The sequence below is a fragment of the Mustela nigripes genome, chromosome 17, assembly GCF_022355385.1.
Source record: "Mustela nigripes isolate SB6536 chromosome 17, MUSNIG.SB6536, whole genome shotgun sequence".
Taxonomy (NCBI): domain Eukaryota; kingdom Metazoa; phylum Chordata; class Mammalia; order Carnivora; family Mustelidae; genus Mustela; species Mustela nigripes.
Genome location: NC_081573.1, coordinates 1,133,718 through 1,145,537, shown reverse-complemented (window position 1 = coordinate 1,145,537; position 11,820 = coordinate 1,133,718). Strand labels below are relative to the sequence as shown.

The 11,820-nt window shown below is 43.9% G+C and overlaps 1 protein-coding gene across 1 annotated transcript in view; it reads left to right on the top strand.

Annotated features, from left to right (window-relative positions):
* The first annotated feature begins 5,392 nt into the window (after positions 1 to 5,392).
* The window catches only part of LOC132005815 (zinc finger protein 708-like), a 103,037-nt gene continuing 96,609 nt past the window's right edge, over positions 5,393 to 11,820 (top strand). The window contains exon 1 of the mRNA XM_059383339.1: positions 5,393 to 5,609. Coding sequence (XP_059239322.1) covers positions 5,393 to 5,609 — 217 coding nt within the window. The remainder of the gene's footprint in view (positions 5,610 to 11,820) is intronic.

Sequence of the window (11,820 nt, the reverse complement as noted above, 5' to 3'; positions counted from 1 at the left end):
GATGATGCAGTCACGTGGGCAGCTTTTAAGATGCCACGTGGTTGAATAGATGTTTGAAATGAAGAAGGCTTCTGGACAGTGGAATAGGCCCGATCAGCTGGGCATGTACTGTGGTTGCTCCCTCATTTCCCACATAGATAACCGCATTCAAGGTCAGATCCAGTGTAGTTGGGAGAACCTTCAGAGAGGCTGCTTCAGTGCTGTGCAGGACGTTCCTCCCTTTCTTCAGTGCCATCATGAGTGTAGTCCTTCCTAGGTGTGTCTGGGTAGCTCAGTTATTAAGTGTCTGCCTTAGGCTCAGGTCATAAGCCCTGCATCGGGCTTCCTGCTCAATGGTGAGTTGGTTTCTCTCTCTTCTCTGCCCATCACCACCCAGCGCCACATGTGCCTCTCTCGTTCTTTCAATAAAATAGATTTCTTAGAGATTTTATTTATAAATTTGACAGAGAGAGAGAGATCACTAGTAGGCAGAGTGAGAAGAGACAGGAAAGGACAGGGCAGAGAGCCTGACATGGGGCTCGATCCCAGGACCCTGAAACCCTACCCCTGGGAGACTCCTGGACACCCCAGCAGTTGATATCAGATAGAGTTGCCTAGGGTCACCTGGGTGGCTCGGTAGGTTAAAGCCTCTGCCTTTGGCTCAGGTCATGATCCCAGAGTCCTGAGATCAAACTCATCATGGGGCTTTCTGCTCAGCAGGGAGCCTGCTTCCCCCTCTCTCTGCCTGCTGTGCCTGCTGCTCTGCATACTTGTGATCTCTCTCTCTCTCTCTGTGTCAAATAAATAAACAAAATCTTAAAAATAAACAAAAAGACAAAAAGACTTGCCTACCTGGAACAGACACATGAAAAAATGTTGACCATCATTAAGCATCAAGGAGATTCAAATCAAAACCACTTTGGGATACCTCCTTACACCAGTTAGAATGGCCAAAATTAACAAGACAGGAAATACCATGTGTTGGAGAGGATGTGGAGAAAGGGGAATCCTCTTACACTGTTGGAGGGAATGCATGTTGGTGCAGCCACGTTGGAAAACTGTGGAGATTCCTTGAGAAATTAAAAATAGAGCTTCCTTATGACCCTGCCTGCAATTGCACTCTTGGGTTTTTAACCCCAAAGATACAGATATAGTGAAAAGAAGGGCTGTCTGGACCCCAATGTTCATAGCAGCCATGGCCACAGTCACCAAAATGCACAAAGAGCCAAGATGCCCTTCAACACACGAATAGATAAAGAGGATGTGGTCCATATATACAATGGAGTATTATGCCTCCATCAGAAAGGAAGAATACCCAACTTTTGCATGAACATGGTCAGGACTGGAGGAGATTATGCTGAGTGAACTAAGTCAACCAGAGAGAGTCAATGATCATACGATTTCACTTATTTGTGGAGCATAAGGAATAAGACGGAGGCCATTCAGTGATGTAGAGGAGAAGTGAGTTGGGGGGGTAATCAGAAGGGGAGATGAAGCATGAAAGACTATAGACTCTGAGAAACAAATTGAGGGTTATGGAGGGGAGGGGGTTGAGGGTTGGGTGAGCCTGGTGTTGGGTATTAAGGAAGGCATGGATTACATGGAGCACAGGGTGTGGTGCATAAACAATGAATCTTGGAACACTGAAAAAATAAATTTCGAAAAGAAAAGAAAAAAAAGTTGACTACCCAGAGGGACAAACTATTCTATAACAAATATTTAGTCTTTCCTTTCTCCTCTGAATATAATCCCCTCTTAGAAATTCTAAATCCTACCTCCTCCTCCTCCTTAAGTCATGGTGACACAGAACACTTACCTTCTCTTTGAGCCTGGTATCTTTCTTGTCCCCTTGAGAATTTAATTGTTTTCACTTATGAAACTGACATCATTAAGAACAGTGCAGGAAAAACAAACCTTCCTCTCCTCACATTGATTCTGTTGTGTGAACTGACCTCCATGCTTCACACCCAGAACAGAACGTGTAGACAAAGCTGGGGATCCAAGGCAGCTGGAGTTTCATTGTTTTGCCAGTCAAGGAGGCCTCAGGAGGTTGTGGCCTTCAAACCTGCAGCCCACCCAGAGGAAGGGGCCAAGCGTTTGCTGGGAGATGCTGCACGATGGCCGGTTCCCAGAGGAATTGTGTCTGTGCTCCCAGCCGTGTTCATCATGCTGTCAGGGTGGAACCACGTTCCTGAAACATAGGGCTGAGGAAGTGAGTTGAGGAGGTCTGTGGGGAAGAGAAAGGTTACTTATTGGAAATGGGAGTCTCACTGAAGCATTAATTACTTTTTTCTTTGTTCAACCTGATGCTTTCCAAGTGATTTTCATTTCAGTCACTAAGACAACTGCTGTAAGAACACTGCCTACTTTACACTGAGAAAGCACTCAGTGTTTTCTGGAATGGCTAAAATAAAGAAAAAGGATAACATCCAATTTTCCTGAGAATGCTGAGAATTAGAATTCTCCTACATCGCCGATAGGAGGGTAAAAAGAACATGCAGTGTGGAAAACTGCGTGGCAGTGATGAGGGAGCAGGAGGCTGGCTGAGGACAAAGCAAAATCTGGCACCTTGCACCCCCTCCGCCCGCTCCCCTCTGTAGTATGTGTAACTTTCCTCAGGCACCCCTGGCTGCCCTAAAAGCAAAACAAACAGTTGACTTGCAGAGATCACAATCCTGCAAGACAGGAGTCTCCCTTCCTCTACAAATGTCCTAGAGATTTACAACAAAGAAGCTATCTTATCAATAGCCCAATTTCCAGAGACAAAAACTCAGTTCCTAGAGCCCTAAAGTCGCCCTCCCCTCCATAAAAACTGAAGGAGGCTGAGGTATAAGGAAATGTAAATAAAGTTAAATTTCTTCTAAACCTGAATCTCACTAACAAGGACACTTGATAGGAGAAATGTGAAACGTAATCTCTAAACCTCCAAGATAGTGTCAGCAATCATTCCCAAGCATATGACCCACAGATATACATCTAAAGGGTCTCACCAGAAGATTTTTTACTAGTAGTAAATAACCTTTCTCCCAACAATAGCTAGCCCCCCAGGGCCCTGGAGTCCTTATTTCCAAAATTTCTTAGAGACCAACATCATCCCCTTTGTCTTCACCTATCCAACTCCTGTGTATATAATCAGCCACTCCTCAGGATACCGCGGCAGCATCTCTGTGTGCCCACAGGTCCTGTCCTTTTGCTCTAATAAACCACCTTTTTGCACCAGAGATGTCTTAAGAATTCTTTCTTAGCCATCAAATCTGGACCTCACCCCACCAAACCTCACCTAGGTTCTAGAACTTCATTTGGTGACCACGAAGGAACTGTGAGTCTTTACATTTGGACTCTGAGCTTCGGAGAAAAATTGGTGAGTACTTTCTTCTTCCTTTAGTCTCATTTCAGGGGCTTTTCAAGGAGTATGGTCTTATTGGAACACTTGCATGTCAATTGCTCAGGCTGTAATCCTCTATCACATGGCTACTCTATGGGGAGGAGAGCATCTGACATTTGGCTGTAAGTTAGTACCCTGGCCAGAAAGGTAATAAGACCCAGAAACTTGATGGCCTCTCTTTATTCCTGTTCTTAGATAAAGTTGTCTCTCTTGGGCACAAGACAGCCACCTAAGTCACTAGGATGGCTGCCAATCTTAAGACTCCCGTGTGACGTTTCCCCCTGATTTATCTAATGTGATCCCCTCCACATCCCTAGTCTAGCCACTTCTGGCCACAGGACCTCCACTGGGAGCCGGCCGAAACCAGTACCCAATTGAATTAAAACGCAACCGGGGACCGTTTCCTGGGGAAGTGACTGCAAGGACCACAGGTGTTGGAATGTCACATAGACCATGATGGATTTCAGTCTTTACTGTTTCTTTTCAGTGTCTTCTACAAACTACTGTAAACTACGAAATTGAGTAACTTCTCTTTGCCAAACGTTTCTAGTACTCCCATGGTTTAAAAAATGACAGGGCAGTAACACAACCTTTAGAGTGTAGGACAGTGCAGTATCCTAGTCCATTCACCAGGCACCCATCTGCAGCCTAGGATGCGATGGGAAACAGAAGGGACGCCGGCACCCCTGCAGGGCCTTTAACAGCAGGAATGCCTTCAAGGGAAGGTAGAATGGTGATCAATAACTATTTTTGTTGAGGGACGCCTCTGGTCGCTTTTGACACCTGGAACCTCTGACATACCCTGTGTGGGATGCCACCCAGGAGTCAGGGGTATTTTGGTAAGGGACCTTATTTACTTTTTAGGAACATGGGATCCTCCTCTTCTGTGCCCAAGGACTCTTCCTTGGGATGCCTCCAAACCCACTGGAATAAATTCAAACTGCAAGTTTTAAGAAAGAAAAAGATAATTTTCTTCTGTTAACACTGAATGGCCTCAGTACTCCTTAGGAGACGGAGAAAAGTGGCCTGTAAATGGGATGCTAAATTTCAGATCAATCTATCAGTTAGACCTCTTCTGCAGGGAAAAGGGCAAATAGTCCAAGCCTGTATGACCCTAAATCAGGATCTGAACCTGCGGGCCTCTTGTAGAATGTGTCTAACCCTCAGCCAGGTTAACAGGACCCTCTCCCCTCAGGATATATTGGGTGATGACTGTCACCCTGTCTAAACAGGCCAACTCCTCTCAACAAACCCGGGATGTTGAAGGAACTGCCAGACAGTCTCCAAAAAGAGGACACTGGCTCTGATGCTATCCCTCCTCCTGATAAACCCCGAGAACCCTCCGCCCCCAGCCCCGCCAGAAATACCACAAGCGGGACTCACTATTTACCAGGAGCTCCATCTAAGTATGGGATGCATCCTCTTGGGGAAGTTGCTAATGGAGAAACAGGCACAATTAGAGTCCATGTCCCATTCTCCATGGCAGACCTGGCTCAGATAAAACAACGATTAATACAATATTGTGAAAATCCCTCTTAATTTATTGATGGCTTTCAAGAAGTATCTATTATGTTCGATTTGACCTGGAAGTATATATATATATATATCATGTTAACTCATTGTTGCACCCCTGAGGAAAAGAGACGAATCTGGGAGGAAGTACAGGAGTTCGCTGATGAGCTAGCAATGAGAGACAGAGATCATTACCCAGTTGGGGTACTGCTGTCTCTAAGACTGAGCCACACTGGAACTATCAGGAGGATAGTTCAGGGAGAGAAAAACGGGACCATATGATCCCTTGTTTGATAGAAGGAATGAAAAAAGGATTTTCTAAACCTGTAAACGTTGACAAACTTCAGGAAGTTACACAAGGAACTGATAAAAATCCAGCCCTAATTTCAGGGGCAATTGGTAGAGGCTATCTGTAAATACACGAATCTGGACCCAGCCTCACCTGAGGGAATAACCATACTAAATATGTATTTTATAAGCCAATCGGCACCTGACATCTGCTGAAAATGAACTAAGATGGCTTTAGGTCCTCCAACTCCCATCCAGCACCTATTAGAGGTAGCGACTGAGGTCTTTAACAATAGAGATATGGCCTTAAGGCAAGAAAAGGACCAGAGGACTAAATTGCAGGGTAAGATACAGGCTCAAGTAATGGCTGCCGCTATTGTGGTTTCCCCACAGGACCAGACCAACCGGGGGCAAAAGAAGGGGCCGGCAGCGGGAAAAGAACTAGGTAAGTCCCCGTACTATACGTGTGGCCAGATCGGACACTAGAGCAAAAAATGTCTGAACAAGCACTCTGCACCAGGACCATGTCCTGTCTGTAAAGAAACGGGACATTGGAAGAGAGACTGTCCTCATCTCCAGAGAGAGAGAGAGATAGGAGCTCACTTCCCCACCCAAGAGTCAATGTGGGAAGAACTGGCATGACGGGGCCCTGAGGCTGGTCCGGCTCCCTTTGTCATCAAGATGACTGAGCCCCAGGTTACCCTGGATGTGGGAGGTAAGTTTATCAATTTTCTTATTGATACTGGAGCCACTTACTCTGTCCTTACTCAGCACTCCGGCCCTGTTTGTCTTTCTAACCTTAAAATTGTCAGCATAGAAGGGGAACATGCCGTCAAACATGCCATCAAACAATGCCTTTAACCTGTAAATATAAGAGTCACTTGGTAACTCATGCTTTTCTAGTCCTGTCTTGTCCCACCCCATTACTCGGATGAGACTTAATGTATAAACTGCATAGCCAATTTGCTCTTGCTGTAGAGGCGGATGGCTTGTTCTCTTTAACGTCTGGAGAGCTTGATCCATACCTTACTATCCCTTCCAACATCTGGAAGGAAGTAAACCCACAAGTCTGGAATTGTGATATCCCAGGATGGGCTCTTACAGCCCAACCCATTAAGGTGACCTTAAGGGGCCCAACCAATATACCTCATAAGAAACAATATCCTCTAAAACCTGAGGCCAAAGCTGGGTTACAACCACTTATTGATAAGTTTCTAAGACATGGTATATTAAAGCCTTGTCAATCTCCTTATAACACCCCAATTTTACCAGTAAAAAAGCAAAATGGAGAATATCAAATGGTACAAGATTTCAGAGCTATGAGGCAGTATTGCCTATTCATTCCATAGTGTCAAATCCGTACACTATTCTCACCCACGTCCCTGGTGACGCCAACTGGTTTACAGTACTCGACTTAAAAGATGCCTTTTTTTGCATCCTATTAAGTAAGGAAATGCAGTCACTATTTGCTTTTGAGTGGACTTCATCAAGCTCACAGGCTGCTCAGTTAACCTGGACAGTCTTACCACGAGGATTTAAAAAGAGTCCTCATCTATTTGGAGCTGTACTTAGCAAAGATCTCCATGATGTGTCCTTATCTAAGGGGACAATAATTCAATACGTAGATGACATTTTAATCTGTAGTCCCACAAAGGAGACATCTGATGAAAATTCTGTAACTTAATTTCTTGGCAGATAGAGGGTATCGTGTATCCCCTAAAATGGCACAAATATCTCAACAAAAGGTACACATTTAGGATACGAACTAACACCTGGTCACCGTATTCTATCTACTGATAGAAAAAAGGCCATACTAGATCTCAAGCCTCCAACTACAAAAAAACGACTACGCAGTTTTCTAGGTATGGCAGGTTTTTGCCACCTGTGGATTCCTGGGTTTGGACTCTTGGCCAAACCATTATATAACTCAATTAAAGACCCCAATGAGGAACCTTTGTTCTGGACTAAAGCTCAGAAGACAGCCTTTCAAACATTAAAAACTAAACTTAGGTCAGCTCCAGCTTTGGCATTACCAAATTTGGAAAAACCTTTTACTCTATATGTGACAGAAAAGCAAAGCCACGCCTTGGGAGCTTTCACCCAAAAATTAGGGAATGAAAAAAGGCCGATGGGCTATTTTTCAAAGTCACTTGACAACAAAGCCCAAGGGTGGCCAGCTTGTCTTCAAGCCGTGGTTGCCACAGCCCTCCTAGTAAAAGAAGCCTCCAAGCTGACAATGGGACAGTCCCTGACAGTGGTGACTCCGCATCAGGTCCAGAGTGTCTTAGAAACCAGGGGCCACCAATGGATGATGGAAGGCCACCTTACTAAATACCAGGCTATGCTTTTAGATACACCTGAAGTAATACTTAAAACCTGTCAAACTTTAAACCCAGGGTATCTGACGCCTGGACCTGACCATCCTACCTCCATAGAACATAACTGCTCAGAGATCATTGATCTTGTCTATTCTAGCAGGCCAGATTTAAAGGACTCCCCTGTTGAAAATGTGGATAATAACTGGTTTACTGATGGCAGCAGCTTCATGGATAAGGGAGAAAAATGGGCTGGATATGCTATAGTTAGCTTGATTAAAACAATTGAGGCAAAACCCCTTCCAATAAATACTTCTGCCAAAAAATCGAAATAATAGCACTTACTCGTGCTCTTCAACTGGCAAAAGGCCTAAGAATTAACATCTATACTGACTGCAAATATGCCTTCCTGGTACTACGTGCCCATGGAGCTATTTGGAAGGAAAGGGGATTGCTATCAAGCCGTAACTCCCCAATCAAACATGGGCCTGATATAATAACCCTTCTTGAGGCTGTACACCTGCCCAAGGAGGTGGCAGTGATTCACATCAAAGGGCATCAAAAGGATAGGACCTTGGAATCTAAAGGAAACAATTTAGCAGACCACACAGCTAAAGAAGCAGCAAAAGGTAAGCAGATATTAAGCCTTATACCAGTCTTAACTCCAATGGAGTCCATAACTCCAGTCTATTCAGACCAAGAAACTCATATTGCTCAAGAGCGAGGATATGCTAAAAATACACAAGACTGGCTTGTTAACAATGAGGGGAAAATTTTTATGCCTAAAAACAGTCAATGGAAAATAATACAGGGCTTGCACCTGGCTACTCATTTGGGCAAAGACACTTTAAAACATTTAATTAAAAATATATTTGATGGGGGCGCCTGGGTGTCTCAGTGGGTTAAAGCCTCTGCCTTCGGCTCGGGTCATGATCCCAAGGTCCTGGGATGGAGCCTCACGTCGGGCTCTCTGCTCAGCAGGGAGCCTACTTCCCTCTCTCTATCTCTCTGCCTGCCCCTCTGACTACTTGTGATCTCAGGCAAATAAAGAAATAAAATCTTAAAATATATTTGTTTATTTATTTATTTGATGGAGTAAATTTGACAGCCACAATAAAACGGGTTTGCCAATCCTGTATCATCTGTCCCCAAGTAAATCCGGAAGGTGCAGCTTGCCCTCCCCCTCTCTTAAAACCAGTCCAAAGGTGTTATATCCAGGAGAGGACTGGCAACTTGATTTCACAAAAATGCCACCTTGCAAAGGCTGTAAGTATCTATTAGTATTTGTTGATACTTTCACCGGACAGGTCGAGGTCTTTCCATGTAAAACTGAATGAGCCATAGAAGTAACTAAGATTTTGTTGTGAGAAATTATCCCTAGATTTGGCCTTCCTCCATCTCTTCAAAGTGACAGTGGTCCTTCTTTCACTGCTCAAATAACTCAACAAATAGCCCAAGCCTTAAAAATTAAATATTTCTTGGGGTACCAGGTGGTGGGTATTATAGAGGGCACGGATTGCATGGAGCACTGGGTGTGGTGAAAAAATAATGAATACTGTTTTTCTGAAAATAAATTAATTAATAAAAAAATTAAATATTTCTTACATTCAGCCTGGCATCCACAAGCCTCTGGAAAAGTAGAAAAAACTAATCATACTTTAAAATGTCATCTTACGGGACGCCTGGGTGGCTCAGTTGGTTAAGCAGCTGCCTTCGGCTCAGGTCATGATCCCGGTGTCCTGGGATCGAGTCCCACATCGGGCTCCTTGCTCAGCAGGGAGCCTGCTTCTCCCTCTGCCTCTGTCTGCCATTCTGTCTGCCTGTGCTCGCTCTCTCCCTCTCTCTCTCTGATAAATAAATAAAATCTTAAAAAATAAATAAATAAAATGTCATCTTACTAAACTTAGTCTAGAAACCCAGGAAAATTGGGTTACTCTCCTACCAGTAGGACTTCTCAGGATGAGAACTGTTCCAGAACAATCTCTAAGACTCAGGCTTTCGAGTTATTATATGGGAAACCATTTCTTTCTGTAGATCTGTTATTAGATGAAGATTATAATGCCTTAGTAAATTATTCACTGGAAGCTGGTTTAATTCATAAGGTACTCAATGAGTATGCTAATCGTATACTCCCCAAACCTGATTTAACTATAACTGAAAACCCACCCCATGTAAATCCTGGAAAGATGGTTTATTTAAAAAATTGGAAGTCAGATACAACAGAAAACCTATATCCAATATGGAAAGGTCCATATTGGGTCATACTATGTACTCCCCCACTGCGGTAACACTAGAAGGACACTCTTCATGGGTCCATATATCTAGAATAAAACTTGTACTTCCTTCACAGGAACCCAGTGAACAAACTAACATGACTTCTTACTCCTCTGAGCCCATAGAAGACCTCAAACTTCTCTTCAATCAAAAATGAAGGTTGTATATATTCTTTTTTTTAACAATTTTTTTCCTTTTATTTGACAGACAGAGATCACAAGTAGGCAGAGAGGCAGGCAGAGAGAGACTTAGGAAGCAGGCTCCCCACTGTGCAGAGAGCCTGACGTGGGGCTCCATCCCAGGACCCTGGGATCAAGACCCCAGCCAATGGCAGAGGCCCTAACCCACTGAGCCACTCAGGTGCCGCTGTTATATATCCTCTTCATCTTCCTTTCACCTATCTTAGCTGACAGTTCCTTTCTACAGTGAGCACAGCATGATGCTGAACTATAAAATCAGATTGTTGGATATGTAGGATTTTGCCTATTTCAGGTACATCTGGATTACCCTCGTGGGTTTCCCCTTTACAGGGCACTGATTGGCATTCTCTGCAAAATTATATTTCAGATATAATAGATGGAGACTATATGTACCAGGATAAATCTATCATTAATCAAGATGTTTCTTCCTGGCCCATTATCAGTAAAACATGGAATTCACCAGGACATAACCAAACTTTTTCATATTCTCAAACTATTAAAATCCTAATTGACCTTACAAGCCCACAAATCAATACCCACCAACTAGGGCCCAAGTTACAAAACCCTCCTTATCGCTATACTGAGGATGGCATATATCAAATCTGGGATACATATTTGTGGCTCTCACCCACTATTGGACATCTCACTTGAAAGGCAGTTTTATGCTGGGAACAAATAAATCATACGTATAATACTTGGGCAAATGACACACGACATGTAGGATGGCTATCACTAGAAATGTGTTCCCAAATGATAGTACTCCAGGCTACTGACTGGTTTGCTACTGATTGGGTAAGGCGACCTGGCATTAGATGGCCAGCTCCAAACGGAACCCACTGGATCTGTGGAACTAACCTGTGGCCCTGCCTTCCTCCAGGGTGGATAGGTCGCTGTACTTTAGGATTTGCCTGGATTCATGGGCGCATTACTAAAACCATCACCACTCCAGCTAATCTCCCCCATTTAAAGCAAAGATGGACACAATCTGTTTTTAAATGGTGCGGTCACTTAACATCCTTTTTTGCTCCATCTGTGGGACTAGAGGGTGTCATTTGGCATGTAGTAGCCCTTAATAAATATACTACAAAGGCACTCAGTGATTCACTAAATAGCATCTCCCTATTTAATACCAAAGTCTCACAGATACACAAGGCAGTCCTACAGAATAGGATGGCCTTAGATGTCCTGAGAGCAGCACAGGTTGGCACATGAACAATTATCAAAGCGGAAGGTTGCGTGTACATCCCAGACTATCACAAAAATGTCACATAACTAAGAAAAGATATGAATACCCAGATTAAAGCTGTACAAGATCTTTCTCTCCCTCTCAGTGATTGGTTAAATTCCTGGTTTAAGGGAGGACTATAGCCAACAATTAAAAATCTTTTCAGGCTTCTCATTCTTACAGCCTTATTAATCTTAATGTGTTGCCTTGTTCAGTGTTTCTCTACTTGGTGCCAAAACTCCATTGCTGCAATGACTTCACGATGATCCTTACCACGCACAGAGACACTTCTTCACTGTCAGCCCTGGATTCAGCTCTGTCTTCTGTAACCCCTACACATTCCTCAACTGATCAATGTTGATCCAAGTACATAGGGACAGTTCTACACCCCTATTCAGCAGGATGAAGTTACAGAAGATGAGACCTTCCACTTTCAACTACCTTAAAGATTTAAGGGAGGGGCAAAATTGTCCACGGGGGAATGATGAGAGAGCAGGAGGCTGGCTGAGGACAAAGCAAAATCTGGCACCTTGCACCCCCTCTCTGCCCGCTCCCCTGGGTAGTGTGTGTAACATTCCTCAGGCACCCCTGGCTACCCTAAAAGCAAAACAAACAGTTGACTTGCAGAGATCACAATCCTGC